The sequence below is a fragment of the Gigantopelta aegis genome, chromosome 3 (genome assembly GCF_016097555.1).
Source record: "Gigantopelta aegis isolate Gae_Host chromosome 3, Gae_host_genome, whole genome shotgun sequence".
NCBI lineage: Eukaryota > Metazoa > Mollusca > Gastropoda > Neomphalida > Peltospiridae > Gigantopelta > Gigantopelta aegis.
The window spans coordinates 44,734,107-44,759,175 of record NC_054701.1 but is presented as its reverse complement, the minus strand read 5'-3'; the positions used below and the strand labels follow the sequence as shown (position 1 = coordinate 44,759,175).

Genomic DNA, 25,069 nt, shown 5'->3' with positions numbered 1-25,069 from the left:
CCCTCACATCCCTGGCAACAGAGGTGTATCAGGCCTGTATCAATACTTAAGGTGGACACAATCGCTACTGACTGTGTGAACTTCACTCTGGACCCCCTCTAGTGATGTGGCTCATTTGCATATGGCAGGTGCGCCCTTTTCATGGACTATTGCTAGTTTCCATACCTTCAGACATTTCTCTTTCCATGTTATAACATTTCATACACGGCAGTAAAAACTTATCATCAATCAGGGCCGTACCCTGACCAAAATCCATGGGGGGGGGCACTAAATTTTATAAATAATTTTTAACATACTATAAAGATTAAACATTTCTATGCTATTACTGGAGATATATATATAAAAAAAAAAAAGGACAAGATTCTCAGGGGGGCAGCTGCCCCCCCTGCCCCCCCGGAGGGTACGGCCCTGTCAATTATCTTTGTCTTTTGTGTGTCACAATAACTTTTGCCTTTTAGTATATATATATATATATATATATATATATATATAAATACATGTAAAAATATACAAAAAACATCGCTGCTGCCCCCCTCCCCCCCCCCCCCCCCCCGCCAGTTAATGCTGAAACACCTGCATTTTAAGGAAAACAGTCTTTGTAACTTTGGTCCATTATGTTCTGAATTAAGTCGGAACATTTTAAGTGCATCTTTAACCCTGACTTGAAATTCTTTGAAATACAGTGAAACCTGTCTAAACTGTCTAAATCTTGTTACAACTGGTTAAGTTTCATGGTCCCAAGTTTTTCAAATTCTAAAATGCAACCCTCTAAACACCGGATTCTGTCAAAATTGGATAAATATTGGGTCCCAAGTGTAATCCGGTTTAGACAGGCTTCACTGTATATAAAAAACAAGAAAAGATGCACTTTTGGTTTCTGTGTAAAATGGATGCCCATTATAAAATCAAAACATAGTCGCTAACATGCATGACCTGATATAACTGGGATAATATCTTATCATACTTACTTTGAAATTCCTTTGCAGTATAGCATGGTAAGGACCTGTAGCTTTTTGCAGCCTTTTCGGAGATATTTCATAGCTTTGTCACTGAAAATAAAATTTTATTACAGTAATTTTATTACAGTAATCTTTTAAAAATACAAAATTGTATTTCAAAGACGTATGCCAAATTATGTCATACAAATACATGGCTTGAACTTAACGACAACACTGAGGGTAATTGCGATGGCAGTTGTTTGCTGCTGGATAAAATTATTGCTGTCATTTGAAGAGATAATTTTGGGTTTTTATAACTGTTGCAAAAGTTACTGGTATAAAATATTTGTACGGAGGTTCAAAATTGCCATAAGTGAATATTTTGAAATTCCAAAATTGTCATAGACAACAAATTGTTAATTTCCAGCCCTGAAATATAAGTCACAAGACTATAGATGGTGCTTTAAATCTAAATATTGTTAAATTCACCTCTAAAAATTAAAAAAAAAAATTCTTACCTGATAAGGTAGCAACCACTAATATCTAGTTCAGCAAGATAATGACAAACACCTGACAGGTACTGCAGACTCAGGTCAGTCACCTGGAAAGAAATATCTGTGTTAATAACACCTCAACACACCGTTTAATCTGTGACTGTTTGGTTTCAAACACAATGTCATAGTAATTATGACTAAAAGGAACAACATTTGGGTACATTTTAAACTACACCCATTTGGTGTCCAACATCTTTATTTTCACATTTGTCGGGTGGGACAGAGCCCACTGGTGATGCACTTGATGCTTGGTCGATCTGGGATCAATCCCCATCAGTGGGCCCATTGGGCTATTTTTTGTTCCAGCCAATGCACACTACTGGTATATCAAAGGCTATGGTATGTGCTATCCTGTCTGTGGGATGATGCATATAAAAGATCCCTTGCTACTAACAGAAACATGTGGCAGGTTTCCTCTCTAAGACTATATGTCAAAATTACCATCATTTTATTTTTGAACCCATCAAAATACTCTATCAAGTAATTTACACTCTCTTGCATTATTTTAGGCCTTAGAACTTTCTAGTAACAGTAATTAATTAACATACTAGTTTACAGCCTGAAACATTTAAGACTGTCAGCATTCGACAACAGAAGGCCAGGTTCTTGATAGCACCATCGGTAATATTCTGAAAGACACAAACAGTTTAATTAAGACACATAGCATAAGTCACTTAATAAACTCTCAAGTGATACATTCAATTGCATAAGAAGACTTCTGTCTAGAACTACAAACTCCAAAGTGAAATATTTGCAAGAAAACTAGCTTCCACAACTTACCCGGGACTAGTTAGTTAATTGGACTAATATTTTACCAAAATTCACACATTTAATTTAAAAAAAGAAGAAAAAAATGTGTGTGTGTGTGTGTAGACATTAACAATACATATACCTACCATACAATGCGAGATATCCAGCCTTTGCACCTCCCTACACTGCTGAGCAAACTTCTGAAGACCCAGGTCAGTTATGTTACCACATTCTGACAGAGTTACATCCCTTAGGCGGACATTATTCCCCAGTGCTGAAAGTCCCTAAAACAGACATCAAATTTGTTAATTAAGTAAAAACAGACATTATAAAAAACATGTAATTAAAGCCATTACATTGTCATTATAAAATTTAATTTCATTTAGTATATAAATGTGAAAAGAAGCCTCCAAGCACAACAAATACATCCTTAACAGACTTGAATATGGTAATCTGTAGGACAGATTACACTCTCCCATTGATATAGACAAATCAATATTGAAAGCAAGAAACTTTAATATTAAGTCTTAAGGTGTACAAATATTGATATTATTTTTAAAATATGATATAATGTTGAAAACTTACACCTAATTCTTTACAATTTCAGAATTAGATTTTTAAAACTTTTTATCCACTTTCAGCTTTTATTTGAAACACTAGAAAATTATCTCTGAGTATTATATAGTTTTTTTTGGTTTTTAAAGACATTTCAACTTTTATGTTTCATACATCCCTGTATTTAAAAATGAACCAGTCAGGACTTTATTCTTTTTGTTGTTGTTCTCACATTCATATGTATTCAGAAAAAAAGAGAAGAAAATCAGAAAAAAATTCATTTTGAAAAATAAGGTACATCATAACAAAAAACCCCAGTAAGAAATGGTTTCCTATCTAACAATGACATGACAAAGTAACATAATACCTGATCTCCACAGTTACAACCAGATATGTCGAGAGAGATGAGACTGTGAGTCTGTCCTAGCAGTTCCACGCCAGCCTCACTGATGTGTTCACAGAAACACACACTCAAGTACGTCAGGCAGTGACATCTTCAGAAATAAATAATCAATAATTACTCATACGAATACCTGTCACATGTAATATTTCTATTATATATGAATAGAGTTTATTAATAATGTAATATCAGAGGTTTAACTCTTGCATTTCTGGGCTAGCTCTGGCACTCGCCAACTGCAAATTTTGAAAGCAGTTGGCAAATTTTATTATAATTTGGCAAAAAAATTTCATGTAATGATTTACATTTTTTAGAAAATAAATGTTGATTTCTATAATTTTTAAAGTTTATTAGACAATTAGGCAAAATGTTTTGTTCACCCAGAGCTAGCCCTGCATTTACTGCACTGAATGGACAATGAAGGAAAGAAATGTTTTATTTAACAACACACTCAACACATTTTATTTACCCTTATATGGCATCGGACATATGGTTAAGGACCACACAAATATTGAGAGAGGAAACCCACTGTCGCAACTTCATCAGCTACTCTTTTCGATTAGCAGCAAGGGATCTTTTTTTATGCACCATCCCACAGACAGAATAGCACATACCACAGCCTTTGTTATACCAGTTGTGGTGCACTGGCTGTGACTGGAATGAGAAATAGCCCAATGGGCCCACCAACAGGGATCGATCTCAGACTGACCGCACATCAAGCGAGCGCTGTACCACTATGCTACATCCCACCTGCTGAATGAATGGACAATGAAGGTCTATATTCTTTTAATAACCCAACAAAACAAAAAACCCCAAACAAAACCCCCAACAACAACATTATGTGCCACTTTATCTAGATGTGCACAACTAGTCACTTTAAAAGTTTACATTATAACAGCAGATTATGAAATATTGGGCCCATTTGGAAAGAATTGTAGACTTTGTGGGACTAAGACTATCACATGACTGAACTGTTTTCTAATCAACAAAACATTTCACCTCTTGTGAATATTAACCATGGCCATGTCGCCGACTCGGATACAGTTGGTGAGATTCAGTTCTCTCAGCTGTGATGCACACTGTCCCTCCACCAGATGGCGCACTCCTGAATCACTGATTCTGTACAAAAACAAGTAAATACAGTAGGTTATTACATATATTTACATACATTGTTACAACATCCCAGCTTTCCAGGATAAATTACAACAAAGTTTGATGTTGGACTGTTGTACAGTATATGAAAGGTATTCCAAAAAGAAACCACGAAAGTAGTATATCACACACATAAAAATTCATTTTATTGTAGAGTAAATGCTTAATTTCGCAGATTTCATGTAATACCTTTCACACTGTATGACAACCAATATCACACTTCATGTTGTACTTTATCCTGGAAAGCTGGGATGTTGTATACAATGTATTGCTCAAAGTTGCACCTATGGATGTTCATTAAATTTCCATTAGCTAGTAAACTCACAATCAAGCTATGTATTCTTTTGGAGATAACCCAATAGGCAAAAACACCTAAAGATAATATGGAATTTTGTTATATTGGCCCATTATGATGTAAGCCATTTGCAATGTACAGTATTGCAGCTAACTGATTAATAAACAATGGTAAAATGTGGAACCCAGCTAAAGTCGAATTTTGTCGTAGTCTTAGAGGAAACCTGCTACATTTTTCTATTAGCAGCAACAGACCTTTTATATGCACTTTCCCATGGACAGGCCAGCACATACCATGGTTTTTGACATACCAGTTGTGGTGGACTGGTTGGGATGAGAAAAAACCCAACCAGAGAATGGGTCCACTGAGGTGGTTCAATCTTACAATGGAACCACCTCAGACAAGTGCTCTACCGACTCAGACAAGTGCTCTACCGACTCAGACAAGTGCTCTACCGACTCGGACAAGCGCTCTACCGACTCAGACAAGTGCTCTACCGACTCAGACAAGTGCTCTACCGACTCAGACAAGTGCTCTACCGACTCAGACAAGCATGCTACAGACTCAGACAAGTGCTCTACCGACTCTGACAAGCATGCTACAGACTCAGACAAGTGCTCTACCGCCTCAGACAAGCATGCTACAGACTCAGACAAGTGCTCTACCGACTCAGACAAGTGCTCTACCACCTCAGACAAGCGCTCTACCGCCTCAGACAAGCACTCTACCGACTCAGACAAGTTCTCTACCAACTCAGACAAGCATGCTACAGACTCAGACAAGTGCTCTACCGACTCAGACAAGTGCTCTACCGACTCAGACAAGTGCTCTACCGACTCAGACAAGCATGCTACAGACTCGGACAAGTGCTTTACCGACTCTGACAAGCATGCTACAGACTCAGACAAGTGCTCTACCGACTCAGACAAGCATGCTACAGACTCAGACAAGTGCTCTACCGACTCAGACAAGCATGCTACAGACTCAGACAAGTGCTTTACCGACTCTGACAAGCATGCTACAGACTCAGACAAGTGCTCTACCGATTCAGACAAGCATGCTACAGACTCAGACAAGTGCTCTAATGACTCAGACAAGCATGCTACAGACTCAGACAAGTGCTTTACCGACTCTGACAAGCATGCTACAGACTCAGACAAGTGCTCTACCGACTCAGACAAGTGCTCTACCACCTCAGACAAGCACTCTACCGCCTCAGACAAGCGCTCTACCGCCTCAGACAAGCGCTCTACCGCCTCAGACAAGCACTCTACCGACTCAGACAAGCGCTCTACCGACTCAGACAAGTGCTCTACCGACTCAGACAAGCATGCTACAGACTCAGACAAGTGCTCTACCGACTCAGACAAGTGCTCTACCGACTCAGACAAGTGCTCTACCGACTCAGACAAGCATGCTACAGACTCAGACAAGTGCTCTACCGACTCTGACAAGCATGCTACAGACTCAGACAAGTGCTCTACCGACTCTGACAAGCATGCTACAGACTCAGACAAGTGCTCTACCGACTCAGACAAGTGCTCTACCGACTCAGACAAGCATGCTACAGACTCAGACAAGCACTCTACCGACTCAGACAAGCATGCTACCGACTCAGACAAGCGCTCTACCGACTCAGACAAGTGCTCTACCGACTCTGACAAGCATGCTACAGACTCAGACAAGCGCTCTACCGACTCAGACAAGCATACTACAGACTCAGACAAGTGCTCTAATGACTCAGACAAGTGCTCTACCGACTCAGACAAGTGCTCTACTGACTCAGACAAGCATGCTACAGACTCAGACAAGCGCTCTACCAACTCAGACAAGCATGCTACAGACTCAAACAAGCGCTCTACCGACTCAGACAAGCGCTCTACCGACTCAGACAAGCGCTCTACCGACTCAGACAAGTGCTCTACCGACTCAGACAAGCATGCTACAGACTCAGACAAGCGCTCTACCGACTCAGACAAGTGCTCTACCGACTCAGACAAGCATGCAACAGACTCAGACAAGCGCTCTACCGACTCAGACAAGCGCTCTACCGACTCAGACAAGCCTGCTACAGACTCAGACAAGCACTCTACCGACTCAGACAAGCGCTCTACCGACTCAGACAAGTGCCCTACCGACTCAGACAAGCATGCTACAGACTCAGACAAGTGCTCTACTGACTCAGACAAGCATGCTACAGACTCAGACAAGCACTCTACCGACTCAGACAAGCATGCTACAGACTCAGACAAGTGCTCTACCGACTCAGACAAGCGCTCTACGGACTCAGACAAGCGCTCTGCCGACTCAGACAAGCATTCTGCCGACTCAGACACGCACTCTACCAACTCAGACAAGCACTCTACCGACTCAGACAAGCACTCTACCAACTCAGACAAGTGCTCTACTGACTCAGACAAGCGCTCTACCGACTCAGACAAGCATGCTACAGACTCAGACAAGCGCTCTACCGACTCACACAAGCATGCTACAGACTCAGACAAGCACTCTACCAACTTAGACAAGTGCTCTACTGACTCAGACAAGTGCTCTGCCGATTTAGACAAGTGCTCTACTGACTCAGACAAGTGCTCTGCCGATTCAGACAAGTGCTCTACCGACTCAGACAAGTGCTTTGCCGATTCATACAAGCGCTCTACCGACTCAGACAAGTGCTCTATCGACTCAGACAAGTGCTCTACTGACTCAGACAAGTACTCTATCCTCGGTCAAGCCAGCTGTGCTTTTAAATAATTACCTACACTCACCTCACACAATCGGCCAGATTGACGACCCTAAGATTCTTACAGCCAACCAAGGCCTTGAGGGCGGAGTCTGTGATTCGCTGACAGTCGGTCATGTACAGGTGTTCCAGGCCCAGACACTGTTTACCTATTATCTTTAGCGCAGCGTCCGAAATACGGTGGTTACCTGCAACAGTTGAACACATCAAGGGTTAAACGGTCATTACCCAAATCATCAAACAACATGTTGCAACATATCACAATATATGTTTTTCAGTTCACTCAGGGCTTCTACAATTGTTTTTAAATCCACTAGCCGTGGGATCAGTGATTTAAATATTTTACTAGCCATGATTAAAAATTCACTAGCCCTAGTTTACTTCAAGTTAATACAATTTTATTAAATAATAGTAATAATTGGATATGTCACCTAAAGAGGGAGATTGATCTTAAAACACTAACATTGGGGTTGGGGTGAGGTCAGGATATTCATATTTACAAAATAGACTTAACTGCAACATTTGGCAATGGGTTTTTTCACTAGCTGTCGGGCATGGCAATAGTAGTTATTTACTAGCCCAAAATTGAATATCACTAGCCATGGGAGTGGGGCTACCATAATCTAGAAGCCCTGATTCACTATATATTATGTTGATGCTGTGATTAAATGAATGATTGAATGAGGAATTGATGAACGAAAGAAGAAGTACAGACCTATGAGAATTGAAAGTTTTGCCGTACCCAGTTGTTAGTTACACAAAAATAAATTCATGTAACCTATTTGCTTTTTACATAACCCAATATGTCCATGTAAATAATATCCCAAATTTACCAAAATTAGATTTGCTTTAATGATGTGCAAACGAAAAAATCATTCTCACATTTCCAGAGGCCTGAAGTAAGTGGGTGGGTTGGATTTGGTGGATGGATATGGATGGATAGCTTGTGGATGGATGGAAAGATGGATATATAGATGGATTAATAGAAAAATGAATGAAGGAATGGACAAAGTACTGTAGAATGGATTAATTATTGTGATGTGGGTTTTTTTTTTTTTACATGAATCCACAACTTAGCATATGAGTAAATGAATTAACAAATGAACAAAATAAAGAATGAATGAATGTCATCGTAGCATGCACTTGTAATTATGTGGAATAATTAAATGCCATATAGCCTTGGATAAAGTGTGGATGGGTATGAATGTGTGTGTATGTGCATGAATTTATGTTGCAAAAAAACCTTTCAACAATCATGGTAATATTAAATCAATTCCTTCGGTCTTCTTCACCACCTGTCTCTATTCCCCCTAAACATAGGTAGGCTAAATTTAACAGGAAATCTGTGGACAAAAAAAATAGGAAAGAAAAGTTGTATGATTAAAAACATACAGTAAGAAACTCACCATCGAGCTTGATCACCCTGAGGTTTTTATGTGATGCCAGTTTCTTGAACGGTTCATCTGTGAGTAGAGGAGATCCCAGGAATGACACCGAGTGCAGCTTGGTGCACTTTTCAGCAATGGCCTGTGAACAAACCACAGTAACAGAAATAAGAAACAATATTTATTTACAATTATTTACACAAAAAAAACAATCAGCTAAATGGATCCACCGAGGTGATTCAATCCTGTGACGCAAGCACATCAAGCGAACACTCAACTGACTGAGCTAAATCCCGTCCCAAAATATATGTTTAGAATTTGTTTTGTTTTAATGAAAAACTAAAAACAAATACAGGCACATTAACTACAAATAAGTCAGTCACATTAATTCAATAAAATATTTTAATCTCTATCCCTATTAGCATTTCTTTCCATTTGATATTTACATTTACTAGTGATGTTTGTTTACTGATGTTGATATAAATGGTTTGAATAACTTAGTGCTTACAATTTTTGAGAAATAACAGCTTAATACAAATTCCACATACTAACAACAAAAAACAGAATTGAAGGACACTACTTATCCCCCCCCCCCCCCCCCCCCCAAAAAAAAACGGAGAAGAAAACCCAACCAAAAAACTGACACACCCCACAGGAAATTGTAAAGATATTTTTTGTAAATATATGATGACAAAAGCAATAGCAATGATAAAACAAAATTGAAGGGAGTTAGCCTCTGATGGAATCTGAACCACTATCACTAGTCCTAACCACTGAACTACTAGTAAACAGTCTTCACCACCAGCACGATCAAGGTGAGCTGAAAAATCATTTTCCTGAAATGGTGCTAAATGAGCAATCGGATGAAGTCTCAAATCAAACTGGGGACAATTTTAACATGCTCATATACCACTAAGGTTTCGAGCATGTCTATCCCGGGTCCTGTCTCTGGATAGCCAGGTTCTTGACTCGGGACAGAAAATCAAACTGCAATAAAAATATTTTAGCAAGGCGGTAATTTTGGCACTCTCCTAAAACTATATAAGCGAGTGTGGATGGAAGTGGGAGTGACCACTCGCCATTCCTGGCGAAGACCAAGTACACTAAGGTTCAACCAATCAACTAACCAAGATACACTCATCATTCAGTGTTGGAAATTCATAGAGAATAAGACTTACCATGATACACTCATCGTTCAGTGTTGGAAATTCATTGAGAATAAGACTAATCATGATACACTCATCGTTCAGTGTTGGAAATTCATTGAGAATAAGACTAACCATGATACATTGAGAATAAGACTAACCAAAATACACTCATCATTCAGTGTTGGAAATTCATTGAGAATAAGACTAATCATGATACACTCATCGTTTAGTGTTGGAAATTCATTGAGAATAAGACTAACCAAGATATACTCATCATTCAGTGTTGGAAATTCATTGAAAATAAGACTAACCATGATACACTCATTGTTCAGTGTTGGAAATTCATTGAGAATAAGACTTACCATGATACACTCATCATTCAGTGTTGGAAATTCATTGAGAATAAGACTTTGAAGATTGCTGCAACCATTGGCAAGGTTACGGAATCCTTCTGGAGTGATCTAACAAAACAAAAACTCTGCATAAGGAATCTTGTTACAATGTGACATCAAACAAACATCTATGGAACCAAAAAGGTGAAGATGAGTCGTGTGCATCTGGATATGGTTATGTTTGTGAAAACTATTTCTTAAAACCACATTTTGAGTATGGGTTTAATATTTAAAAATTTAGAACAGACCACTCAAGTTAGAAAGATGATTTAATATAAATCATAGAATCTGCTTTTAGTATTATTTTTTTTGTTATTTTAAATTGAATTTTTCACAGTTGTTTACTTATGGTGGCAAATATGTAATGCAAAAGAAAGTTCAGTTATCACCATTTATATATGACAAAGAAGCATAGCTAACTCTAAGAAGTAAGAACAAGGTAATTTGATGTATCGTTCATAGTGTTGTACATTATAATGCAACATAACTATAACTAATAACACATTTATTATCAAACCTGGAGACAGCCTGAGACATCAAGATACTCCAGTTTTCTGTTACACTTCCCTGAGGCCAGATATAGCAAACCACGATCAGTGAACTTACAACAAAATGCCAAGCTGAGGAATTGCAGGTTCCAGCAATATCTACAAGAAAACACCACAACACATACACATCATGTTTTTGGAGTTTTTATAGAATAACTGATAACATTACACTATAGGTCATTTCCACTTTAAAGAGACATAAACATGAACTAAATCTGACAAGTATACGGTATTCAGTTCCTAACTGAAAATAATTTTTATCCCACACAAACAAAATATGATTTTTGTCAAAACTTTGTCTATTGAGAGAGAGAGAGGAAACGCATAACCTGCATTGAGGCTACTCATTACAAATGGTCAGGCCAGGTCATAGGATTAACGTGCACATTCAGAGCAAGCTGTTGTAGCGTACGCCTGCCGTGGGCATAGGTGGCAACTTAAACCGGCTCCTTCATCCAGGACAGGAGCCTTACAAAAAGCAGTAAAGGATCTTTTATATACACTTTTTTCCTTAGATAGGAAAATACATATAACATTGTTTGGGAAGAGGGGGAATAAAAAACCCCACCACTTGAGTCTACAGAGGGAATCCTATCTTGAGACTGATCATATCTATTACTGAAATATATTCCACCTCAATTGAACACTGACATTTCAAAATTAAGAGAATTAGCTACAGATTGCCTGTGTATCAAACTTTAATACCATAGAGGAGGTAACAAAGGCATTTGTCTTTCAATTAAAAGATGTATTCCATTAAGACTTACTTGGCCAGAGCGCGGAGTGAGGCATCAGTGAGGTTGGTGTGGGAGACATTGAGATACAACAGAATCTTGCAGCCTTTCGCCATCAGCTTCAGAGTTTCATCCTGCAGAAAACAACACTCAGCCAATTGCTAATTTTTATAAAATTTAGACTTTGGCTAATAAAATATTTCGTAAATTAACCACATTAAAATGATTTTCAAAAAAATACTCAACATTTCTGAAAATTGGCTAAACCAAAAAAATTTCCAGTGTGAGCCTGCAAATGTAGACAAAAACAACTGTAATCATTGAAAGCATATTCTCACAAAAGACTGAGTCAGTAAAATGCACAGACGATTGATTGAGTAAATGTAAATGTACACAGAAGACTGAGCGATTGTAATAAAACGATGACGACTAATAACATACATCCAATCCGAGACACTCGGACAGGTTGAGGTCCTGGATGTTGCGGCACTCACTGACAGTGATAAATGTCGGCTTCGTAAGGTGATGGCAGCCGCGCAGATTCAGATGGATCATGTACGGCCGAGCCTTGAACAGCAGTCTCGTGGCCACCTTATCTGTCACCCTGAAACACACAGTTCAGTTATCATGTTTCATTTACCAAAATAGTGTATTTTTACTTTATGAGACATAAACATTATTTAACACAAAATATATAGAGGATTCATCATGAGTGTTTTTTAATATGAAAAATAACAACAAATTATCACATAGGTTTATGACATGGATATCATGGGCAAGTTATAGGATAAAAATGGATATCATGGGCAAGTTATAGAATAAAAATACATACAGTATAACTTTGATGTAACACCCACTATTATATTAGAGCAATTCTGAGTCCTGTTTTATGAATCTATGTATGTGTATGTGTGTGTTTATTGTCCCACAATTTAATGTCAACACAGGAAATATGGTGTGTTGACATTAAATCAGGGGACAATAGACACACACATACTGTACAAAAACACTAACTCACAATATAAACATGTGCATACACACATACATACACACACACACACACACACACACACACACAAACACATGTACACACACTCATACACACAAACACATACAGTACACACACACACACACACACGACGACACACACACACACACTACAAAAAAATAACCCACACACGAACACACACAATTATAGTTCTATATACAAGTAAATGTATGTACACATATGTTACTGCAAAATATGTATCATGTTAATGCATTTAAAAAAAATATTTCAGTGTATAAATTTAATTTCTTTAAAATTAACTGTTAACAGATATGTAAATAAATATATTATTTGGAAACAATCTAAAACTAAAATTTTTATTAGATGTACTGAAAAATAGATTAACATTCATGTCACATCTAATAGACTACAACACAGTTATATTTAATTAACAGAAGAAAAATAGTTAATTTTCTGTTAGTTTGTAAAACCCCAGGGCTACATATAAAATAATTAAATAATAATAAATTTTTTAATTCTGGATACTCAATAACAACACAATTGTAATTTAAACATAACTTAAGCAAATAATAATACATAAGCAGCAGAAATAAAACTTAAAGAATTTCATACAAAATACAAAAACAAAATGCCAATATGCAAATGTTTTATATATTTAGATATATTCATGCAAACTAATATCCATTTAGTTTAATATCATATTTAAGAACTACATTCAGAATTCAAACAAAAACCATACACCTTAATTACATATTCACGCAAACAAAAATCAGATTTTAAACAAAACAACCATTCAGATTTATACTGACACTACTTTAAAGCAAATGAAATGTAAAGACAATCATAGAAGATATATGAAGATACTGGTACTAGTGAGAACATAATTATATATTTTAGGCCAAAAAAAAAAGTTGGTCTCTGGTCAGACCAAAGTTCCAGAATTGATGCGGCAATGAGGCTTTTTATTTTTTTAATTTTTAATTTTTTTTATTGAAAAGAATGGATTGCACAGAAAATGTCGGTATATTTGATACTAAAATACGGGACATATTTAAATTGAAATCAGAATGCACATACTAGTTCATGCACGATGGCATTTTGTCTCGAAATGTGGTTTTACATCATAGCAAGATAAAGCCTGGTAAAAATATTTGATGCGTGAGGGTCAAAATTGACGTGCACGCTGACCAGAGACCAGAAATTTATTTTGTTTGGCCTTACACTAAGTTATAGGTTGCTAAAAGCGTAATGAGCAGGCAAACCCGACCAGTTTAGCTACATGTATATGGAAGCAGCTAATGTTCTATGCTGAAACTACTTCCCATTTCAATCAGGCCCGTAGGAACTGGGGATGGGGGTTGGGGAGGGGGCAGTGCCTTCCCACTAGAGGATGAAAATTAACTGACTCTATATAAACAAAGATTAAAAAATAGCTTGTTTCCCCCATTTGAGACTGGGCTGACTTTCCCTAGAGACATCATTCCTACGGGCTTGTCAATCCCATATACATGTACGGTATGTAGCTATATTAATAAAGTTGCTATTAAACTCAATGCCATAAACTTTAAAAAAAATGCAAAGTTGAAATAAAAATGTGTTCAAGATATCATGATCCTATTCCTATATGTGAAGTTTCATAAAAATCGGACGAGAAATGAAGTTGTACAGCAGTGACATTGTATGTCATGTACATGTACATATACATATGCTTGTATCTACATTGTACATGGCCAAAATGCTATATCCCCTCGACAACTCATCATGAGGGATAACAACATGTACATGTACCGGTATTATGATACACACCACTACAGTAATTTCAATAAAAGATCATTGTCAGTCATAAACTCAAAAATTTTGACTTTGAGTGGTTCTCTCAATTTCTCAATCTATAGTTGTGGCCTGCAATTACTACGGTAATTAAACTTTAATATACTGATGTGACTCAAATATTTCAAAATTTCAAAAATAAACTTTAAATTGTAATATGTGTTTTCTTTATTTTCTTAGAAAAGCCTTTCTCAAAGAACTGTTGTTGTTGTTATATGTATCATGTATACCTATATAGTAATATATTGTGGTATACTGTGATACACAATTATCATAATACCCATTCCTAATGACTATAGCATTCAGCAGTCATTCATCCAAATACTAACAGCACTCAGTTGAATTTAACTTCTAGTATCAATGAAAACTAGTGCTTTATTGTGCAACAGCTATGGGGGCATTCAAATACACAATATTATTATGTAATACTATTTTTGTCAAACTTAGACACCCTCCCTCTCCCCCAATAACACTCCATAATGCTAGACCATACACCCAAAAAATATTACGTAACGCTTGAAGACACTCCCCTCCCATTCACAAACAAGTCATGCATGTAATATAATTTTAACGTACTGTTTTGCGATTTGGTAAAGCGCACATACACATTTCAACTTAATATATAATCCTTATTGTGTGTATACGTCTAACTATAACTACCTATGTTAAACATTGTCGACATGTCAGAGCGTTAAAGAAAACCCCCCCAGAAAGATTCAAGTAATTAAAATAAAGAGTATATTATGTAATGCTGGCAACTACACACACACACCACCCTGTAATGCTACATAATGTTTGAACCTACACCCACCCAACCCCTCGAGCATTAAGTAATATTTGAATGTCCCCTATACTTTAATAAACACAAAAACAACAAATAAACTATATGTGACTAACAATATGTACTACGACTGGTGCTATGTTTATATATATATATGTATATACTATATACAAAGCTGATATGTTCTACAGGAATAAACTAAAAGTGTAGATACCCGTGCTTGAGTCTGTCGCCAGGAAACATGCATGTAAAAAGCACACAGCACACCATTATTAAAATGAATATTCATACATAATTAACATGCAGTGAATTCTGTAGGCACTTTACATGCAGTATGCACTATTAAAAAAACAACTGTATGAGTAAGTATTTATTTACATGTGCATATATGCAAGCATTTTGTATGTATATGTGTGCAAAACATAATTTTTAAAAAGAAGAATTTAATGCATTAAAACATGAACTTTGATCACTGAAGTAACTACATGCTCTTCGAGCATTATTGGAATGGATAGAGGACTATTTGTGTACTCAATAAAAATAATTCAGGGCCAACAGACTTTTGATAATGCTCTACTAATGTCATATTATTTTAGGATATTTTGATTGCAGATGATGACTTCTAAACATTGTTTTGGTAAACATTTGACAACAATACATACAAAAATCTTCCACATGGTAGGATTTTCATGCATTTATAAAAACTACTAAAATGTGTATTTGATAAGGATTTGTTCTTAAAGGGACATACCCTAGTTTTTAAACACTAAGGCATATATTTTACTATTAGAGCCGTTTTTGAAAACTGAAATCATACTTTACTTATATTTTATTGTTTAGATTATCCATTTCCATACATTCAAAGTGTTTTTGGTCATCCTGGTGTTTTTAATATCACAAAATGCATTTCTTATATTTTTAAAAACGCACGTGCGTTTGAGAAGTAACAATTATAGAGTCGAGTTTTAGTCTATTTTTAGAGGATATTTCACCATTTCAAAGTCACAGACTCACGTTTCACTCAACTGTAACTTTATCCAAATGTTTTACAGGTTTGTAGATTAACTAAACTTAGTGTTAATTTTCACGGGTTGAAACTAGGGTCTGTCCCTTTAATGCTACTTGTAATTTTGTTCGCTCTAAATGGTTGTTTCAATAATTAAGTTTAAGAACATGCCACAACGTCGACTGCTAACAACATAAGAATATGTTGTTCATTTTTTTAAACCATATTTAAAGAAACAAAACAGCAAATATCCGCTGGCCCTCAATTAATTTTTCTGAGTATATTAAAGAGACAGTCTCCAGTTTACTGCCATTGTAACAAGATTTTTACCTCCCAAATAATGTGTAAAAAAAAATTACCGTATATATAAGAACATAAAGTTAACTTTGAGCTACCTGTACTTCAAACATCAGAACAACCAGAAACACACTGAATACTTTTTAATAAAAGTCTTTAAACCTCAAAACCTCTGCATATAAATTTTGCATTATTCGCAGCCAATCTTAAGCTATAAAATTAATACACACAGTATTTTCATTGCAGATACCAGCAGTGAATTCGTACACATCATGAGAATGTGCTAAGATGTGTATTCACAAAAAGGTACACCCTCCCACCAAAAAAAAGAAGACATAATAATATTAATGTGGTTTACAGTATATGAACACTGCATGACACTCCAAAGAAACAAAAACATTTCCTGTATAATTTTAATCATTAAGAAGCTCTATTAGTGGAAACATATTATTAATGGCAGCAAACTGGACAGTCTCTTTAACTTTCAGTATATATATCAGTAGATAAATTAAAAAATATAATGCAGTAAAATTACCGTTTTCTCACTCTGTAAAAATCAATCTGAAAATAAAGAGAGGAAAGGATAAAAATTATACACATAATGACTCTCAAAAAAGAAGAAGAGGAAACCCATTAATATATTTCCATAAGCAGCAGGTTATCTTTTATATGCATATTAATGCAGACAGGACAAAACATACCACAACCTTTAATATACCTCTGGTTGGGATAGGAAAAAACCCAGTCAGAGAATATGTTGAGTGCTCTACCAATTCAGCTAGACTGTGCTCCTTCAACCAACCCAGCTAATTGTATTTGTTATTCCTTCACATAATTTCCATTGAAAAACAACCTACTACTGGTAATAAAAATATTAATAATAAAAGAAACGAGAAAATCCCCCAATGTAACACGTACTCTGCTCCACAACATACTGGCTTGAGTGAGCACTTTCCATGACCGACACACACAGGCGCAGTTAGCAATGTCAGCAACATCCAGGTAACCAAAAATCTGTAACGACAATGACTTAAAATTAATATATTTTGAACTGTTTTCATCATTAATACAATTAGTAATTTTTTTCAGTTTTTATCATCAACAAAATTTATATATTTTGTACTCTTTTTGACATTAAATTTTTTTTTCTTCATTAATAAATTAATACATTTTGTACTATTTTCATCATTAATAAAATTAATACATTTTGTACTATTGTTTTCATTCTTAACATTAATATATTTTGCACTGTTTTCAAGAAAATAACATGAAGAAACACATATGCAGTACCTAATAATACATTATCTATAAAAAAAAGAGAGCAGTACTGACTTTATATATTGTATATCAAATCAACAGTATCTTGCATCAAGATCATTAGATTGAATGAATGCAAAATTAAAGCTGCATCTACAAAGTCAATGTAAGTCAATTTTTAAGTACATGTACATCTACATATATTATTATGACTTTTAATTTCATTGTCTGATGCCATATAACCGTAAATAAAATGTGTTGAGTGCGTTGTTAAATAAAACATTTACTTCCTTTAATTTCATTGATGTTCCAGTCATGACTCATGTACATGCAGTCAAATCAGGAAGTACAGTCAATTTATCAATATTTTGACACATTACAGGTGTTTTTTGTTTTTTTTTACGTTTTATGACATACATCAAATTCAATATGGATAGAGTTTTTTATTTAAAGCATAAATAAGATTTTAAAAAAAAGAAAAAAAAGAAGGTTATTCTATACATATTGGGTCAAATTTACAAAGCCTGTTTTTCTTGAATTCAGGTGTTTAAGTATTGTAAATTAATGTACATGTAGTTTGATGTGCGTAAACGTAAAACAGGGTTTGTAAATTCGGCCCAATATGTCTTATTAAGTAAATAATTAATTAATATCTTCTTAAATACATTTTTTTTAGTTCTGTGAACAATAACAGTAATCAAATAATAATCAATTTTAAGATATATCTTTGTTGTTGATTTTGATGTGTTTGTTAAAATAATTATGATATACTGAGTTATCACTGACTCAAGTTTCTTAACAAATTGATTTAAATATTATTTATATATTCATAATATGTGCTATTGTTCCTCATGCTATACATATTACATGTATGTTGATGTTGTTTCTTTGAATGTATGTATGTATAATATCATGTATAGATAGAGAGGGCCTCATGGGAGACCAGTCAAATTGTACTGAATGTGTTTACCCTCTGAAAATAAAGAATTTTATTATTATTATTATTATTATTAATGGTTTGTTAATTTACCTTAATAGCCACATTCCTGGCTAACGCCGATACACTATCACGAGCCTCGCCTGTACCATCACCAAACATGTCATCATCTTCCATGTTCTCACCTCGCTCTAAACGCTAATTAAAAACAACATCTTCGATAAGACAATCAGTAATTTAACGTTTCAAATATAATTCAGATAGGCCTACCATAGAATACCAAAATTGGAATTATTTGGCTAGATGCAAGCAAAAACTGAAAATTACTTTAAAAACAAGTAATACAATGATCCCATAATTCATACTGGCAGATAAAAAAGAAGAAAAACTTTAGAATTGCAATGTTCATTGTAAACTAAATGCTACAGTTTCATCCATTTTTATCAAAATGAGAGTGGGGTTGAAGTTTTAGTTTTATTTTATATTTTCAAGACAGTAAATACTGTACATTAAAAAAAAAATTGAAATTTTATTTTTTAAGGAAGGCCATGCAGGCCATGGGATTTCCAATTTCATGGGAAACACTTTTTCGGTTCCATGCCTTGTGATCATGGGAACCCATTGGAAACTGTATATATTATTTTTGTTGAATAGTCGTACTCAGTATAATTAATCATGGGAGAAAAAAAATTCAGTTCTGTGATTTGACCGACACAGTACCAGAAAGGATCGTTTCTGTGAAATCTGAGAGTCTGAAGGTCAATTAAAAAAATGGCGGCAAGCCTTTATCCTCAGGACAAACATGGATGAAAATCTAGGATTTTTTTTATAATGGCCTAATTTTCAATTTTGCTAACTTACCATCATTGTGGTTCACATACATGTGTATAACCAGTAGTACATATTTAAATTATAGCAACATACACACTAATTTAAAGCTGTAATCTAGCTCACCATCATAATCTCAACTACACACACTGTGACATAATTTACTAATGCAAAACATAAACACAACTACACTTTTAATAACTATTTTCTTATTAGGGACATTGTCAACTGCCTTGATACAATATACAAGTCTTAAGATTAATAGTCGCCATATCTTTCGGACACCATATTACTAAAATGTCCAGAAGCAGGACACAGTTTTGTATGGATAATAATGTGTAGTGTTATATGATTTAGACGAGATAGAAATCTGTTTAAATAACGACTGAAAAAGTTTGTTTGTTTGTTTTGTTTAACTGGAGCACATCGATTAATTAATCATCGACTATTGGATGTCAAACATTTGGTAATTCTGACTCGTAGTCATTAGAGAAAACCCTCTACATTTTTTCGAATGCAGCAAGGGATCTTTTATATGCACTTTTCCACAGACAGGAAAGCACATACCACAGCCGTTGTCCAGTTGTGGCGCACTGGTTGGAATGAGAAAAAAATCAATCTACCGAGGTGGTTCGATCCTGTGACGCAAGCACCTCAAGCGAGCACTCAACCGACTGAGCAAAATCCCGCCCCAAATAATTACTAAAGTGGCATGGAGAGAAACAAAACCAAATTAAATGCTAAAATATTTAAAATATACCTGAGTTTGTAGTTTTAAATCTTAACTAAAACATTAAACAAATTTATATTGCTGTTTATATGCTGTTCCCTACATATCATCAAATGTAAGGGCTAGAACGCAACTGGTTTTAATACTCATCACTCCAAACATTTAAAAAATTTTATATTATTATTAAATAACATATGCATATTTCAGCAGATATACCAAGCATAAAAAAAACCTATTCCAGTGTCTCCAATGTAAATATTTCTAAAACAGCTCTAAAATATAGATGTATGGTAAATAATTCTCATTGTACTTAATAAATGTGTATACACAAAATACGAAATAGTTACTTATCAGATTCTAACTTTATGTATATACTAAAGTTTATGTATATATTTCTTTAGGGAAGATAAACTTATCCAAAATAGACGTTATGCAAAACTGAAAACAAAAAATATATTCCAACATATACAGTAAGTAAACAATATACATGTATATCAATATTTAAAAATAGTTGTCAAAAAACTATACAAGGATTTACTCTTCCTAATTTTAAAAACATTCTAGTTTATTAATGTAAAACTGAATGTAAATATATTTAAAGCGACATTCCTGAGTTTGCTGCATTGTAAGATGATTCCGACTAATACAATATTTCTATGATTAAACTTGCATATTAAATATAGTTTCTGGTCATCTTAATATTTGAAAGAAGCCCAAACTGGATATTGTCTTCTAATAATTTTGTACGCACGAAAAATTAATATTTTAGGAAATAAAATGAAATTTAACCTAGTACACATATTAGAACGATCAGAAACACGCTTAATATCGTGCCACTAATATTTTATGTAGAAAAATATGTTTGATATGTAATTACAATTGTTAAAAAGTCTCTGTTAGTCGATAACATCTTAAAAATTGCAGCAAACTCAGGAATGTCCCTTTATATTTTTTTTAAAATACCGTCTATATAATAGTTACATCAGTTAAAAAAAGAACAAAGGTGCAAGACTAGAGACCAAAACACTTTTTCTTGACTGTGCAGAGCTTGCATTTTCAAAAAAAAATGTATCTCACATATTAGTTGCTTTCACAACAAAAAAGCAAATGATAGTTGGTGTCATCATATATTATACAATCTATGCACTAACACCTTAAAAATAATTTTAAATAAAAAATGCTTTTGGAATTTTTTAAAAAACAATTACAACATGTGCCATTAAAAACACAAAATGTGTTTTAGTAGTATGCAATTGCTAAAGTATGTAAAATCAATGCTTAAAATAGTATTTAAAGCCTTAAATTGAAAACTTTCCTTTTTGAATATTCCAAAATTCCAGAATTGCTTTTTCCCTTATATATAACTGCCATGATAGAACCTATACAACCCAACTGTTGGGCTAAGCCCCATTTTTCAGAATGGAACACCCTAACATTAAAATAACATGGTTCTGAGTATCTGAATACAAAGAGTGATGGTAAAGTTGGCTAATACACATCTAATGCAAGACAAAAAAACACTCCAATCAAGTCCTCGGTGCAAAACAGACATGACATGACATCAGAACATTTTACAGGTGTCACACTACAGTTTGTTCATCTCAATGTTGACAAAATATACTTGCTTGCTCAGCGTTTAATTTCTTAATCGATATCTTGAAAAACAAAATACAGAAACAATATGTATACTAATCCAGATTATTTCCAGTGTAAATGCTAGGAATCTGACAGTGAAGCATTTCCAATAATTTCAAATCCAATCTACATTATTATAGTAACTTTTTTGTGTCTGAACTGGAATGACGTCCTGAACTGAGCCTTTCCGAGATGTCATATTAATAGCGGTGTGCAGAGCACCATCATGTCTATAACGTAATTAAATTAACGGTGCGCTGCGCCGTCACGCTATGTAAGGGTTAATACTTTGTAGAAGTTTACATTCAGTTCCAGAATTTTAACCAAGCCCCTTACTGTTTGGACAAGTGTTAAAATTAAACCTTCAAAATTTTTTATGTACCTTTATAAAAGTATAATAGTAATCTTAACATTTTGTATAATAGTAACCTTGACATTTCATATACTGTAATAGTAATCTTGACATTTCGTCTAAAGATACAGGCACACTATTTGCATCCACCTCATGGTTAGTCTTATTATTATCAGTACCAGCAAGGAATATTTTTATTTCCAATGGAATAAACAGGCAAAGCTTTCATTTTACTGCATTAAAACCAATGCTAGAAGAAGGAATATTTATGTGGAAATGATTCCAAATTATGTGTTGTTAACAGTAAGTCAGCAAGGTAAATGCATGTATTAGCAATAATAAATATAAATAGCAGTATTAAATATAACCAAAATTGAGCTTCCCTTTTGCAGAAAAGAAAAACTTTAGTCTTGTTTTTAGTACAAGAATGTGCAAAAGATAAAAATGGCAAAGTTATTGATGTAATACATGTTCAAAAAGTAAGCCTCAACCAAATTGAAAAACTGAAATGTAGGAATAAGAATAATGAAGGGACATATTCTTTAGTCATAAAATATGAAAGTACAAAGCTTTAAGAAAGAATGCCAGAAAGACAGTAGCAGTAACAATAACATACACATATATATACTTATGGCCACAAGGAACTTTACGTACTGTACAGAAAATTATAATTTTTTTATAAATATTGTTGCTAACTGAAAAGAACCAATTTAGAAACCACCTTACAATCACTTTGCATGAATCATGAAGTGCATTGTGACGTTTTGGATGTTGAACTTCATGATACTTTCATATCCCACCATACTGTTTGTGGGGGTTTTTGATAATACAATTTCATGCCTTGTAAAGTTTCTTTTGAACGTCAGTATATGATGTAATTTAACAATTAAGACATGTCTCTGTCAAAAATATATGATATACTGATCTCAAAAATACCTAATATATCATTGTGAAGCTATCTTAGAAATTATGCAAAACACAATTAAAGGAGCATAATTATCATTAAATTAAAAAAAAACATTAAAAAAAATTGACAGTATTTGTGCCATTCCACATATACCAATTACCAAAAAACAACCCCAAAAACTGTCTTAAAACTTAAAACAACACAACATGAGAAATGGCTTTCAGTTTTAAAGTAATGAAAGCAATTAAAACAAAGTAACTATCACGAAAAAAAATTTCAGATTGAAAATATTATTAGAATCACAAAACATTACAACATTATATATCACAGCTCTTAGATTGTCAATTAGCTCTAAATCAGGGTAGTCATTAATTAAACAATATTAAAAAAAAGTGTAAATTACTATGATGAATTGAATATTAATACTTGTATATACAGGTACTCCAGGCAACAATTCAACCTTCCGAATTTAACATGTTTACTTTGTTACTTTTTTATTTGAAAAAGAAATTATTATTATTATTATTATTATTATTATTATTATTATTATTATTCTATTATTATTATTATTAATGTTATTATACTACAAGTTTTATTATGACTACAAGTTTTATTGTTATTACTACAAGTTTTATTATTACTATTATTTGTTATATATTGGACATACATGTATATATACTTGTGACAAAATTATAATAAATACTAATATCAATTTTATTAAGTTGTCAGCTTCATCTCTAATGTTAATGTTACAAAGATACAGAGATAATGAATCTGCAGACTAGAATATACTAAAAGCTAAAAAAAACAAGTAATTAAATAATTACCCGTAAATTTATCTTCAAGAGTAAGCAATATAAAAAAAGACATATACCACTTGAAAAATGATGACAAAAATCATTTTAAATCACTATGAAACTAGAAATGTGTGCAATGGGACACTGAGGCGCCCACCTTTGGGTCCTCAAATCAATAGACAAACACAGACAGACAGGCAGACAGACCCTCAATATTATCTGGTAGTGTGGGAATAAAAAAAACCCACCCTGTGTAATAATACAAATATATTTAACAACTAATAGCAAACAATATACTGTAAACTGAAGAAAAAAAAATGAATGAGTGAAGTTTTAGTTCGTATGCATCTCAAATCACAAAATTTGTATCAGTACATGCCTCCATTATTTTTATTGCAGAAAAACACTACAGATACAAACAATTGTTTGTAAAATTTACACCTCACTTAAACAGCCATCTTCATAAAGCAGTCACCTCTTTTACGAGATCTTCTTTCTATTCTGCTCAATCATCTTAGTATGTTAGTATAGAAAAAGCCGACTTGTACTGAGCAACTAACTGTTTAAAAAGATATGTTTATACACTTTAGATGGCTGCTTGGTATTTACTCAAATGAGGCCAAGTTAAAAAAAAAAAAAATTAAAGCAACAGATCCCCCCAACAGAAAAGAACAATGGTTCTTGACCACAACTACTTTCACTTTGGCATTTATTTTATAATTATTTTCATTATTATTTATTTCCACAGAAACATTTGGTAATGCATATGCACATTTATAGTCATCACTCAAATGTTTCACACTGCACTGAACAAACCAAATCAGACAGTAATCCTCCAGACATGGAATTCATCTTTGGAAAAAAATATTTTTTATAAAATTAAAAAATTAAATTAAAAAAGTATACATATAGTAGGAACCTCCTCCTTGCTTGTTTAAAACAAGTCCAGACAAGAACCATCTTGTTTTGTTTTGTTTTGTTTTTACTTGGCCATAGCAAATGCATTTTTAATTCACTACACTACAATGGTTAAATTTTTTTTTTTTTTACAAATATGTGTCACATATTAGGGGGTGGGGTGGGGTGTTAATAATTTAGCACTTTTTAAG

The 25,069-nt window shown here is 34.2% G+C and overlaps 1 protein-coding gene across 5 annotated transcripts in view; it reads right to left on the bottom strand.

The window, feature by feature from the left end:
• LOC121368102 (dynein regulatory complex subunit 6-like) overlaps window positions 1-25,069 on the bottom strand; it is a 36,672-nt gene that overhangs the window by 1,474 nt on the left and 10,129 nt on the right. For 2 of the 5 annotated variants that reach the window (XM_041492667.1, XM_041492669.1), the window contains 16 exons: window positions 18,805-18,909; window positions 17,436-17,531; window positions 17,053-17,078; window positions 15,429-15,440; window positions 12,036-12,198; window positions 11,628-11,728; window positions 10,830-10,959; window positions 10,283-10,381; window positions 8,794-8,914; window positions 7,413-7,575; window positions 4,197-4,316; window positions 3,165-3,291; window positions 2,389-2,526; window positions 2,041-2,121; window positions 1,457-1,539; window positions 969-1,049 (listed from right to left, as the gene is read on the bottom strand). In XM_041492667.1, the coding sequence (XP_041348601.1) occupies window positions 969-1,049; window positions 1,457-1,539; window positions 2,041-2,121; window positions 2,389-2,526; window positions 3,165-3,291; window positions 4,197-4,316; window positions 7,413-7,575; window positions 8,794-8,914; window positions 10,283-10,381; window positions 10,830-10,959; window positions 11,628-11,728; window positions 12,036-12,198; window positions 15,429-15,440; window positions 17,053-17,078; window positions 17,436-17,531; window positions 18,805-18,909 (1,646 nt within the window). Of the gene's footprint in view, window positions 1-968; window positions 1,050-1,456; window positions 1,540-2,040; window positions 2,122-2,388; window positions 2,527-3,164; window positions 3,292-4,196; window positions 4,317-7,412; window positions 7,576-8,793; window positions 8,915-10,282; window positions 10,382-10,829; window positions 10,960-11,627; window positions 11,729-12,035; window positions 12,199-15,428; window positions 15,441-17,052; window positions 17,079-17,435; window positions 17,532-18,804; window positions 18,910-23,990; window positions 24,003-25,069 lie in introns of all 5 variants that reach the window. The other 3 variants (XM_041492666.1, XM_041492668.1, XM_041492670.1) reach the window with 3 other exon arrangements.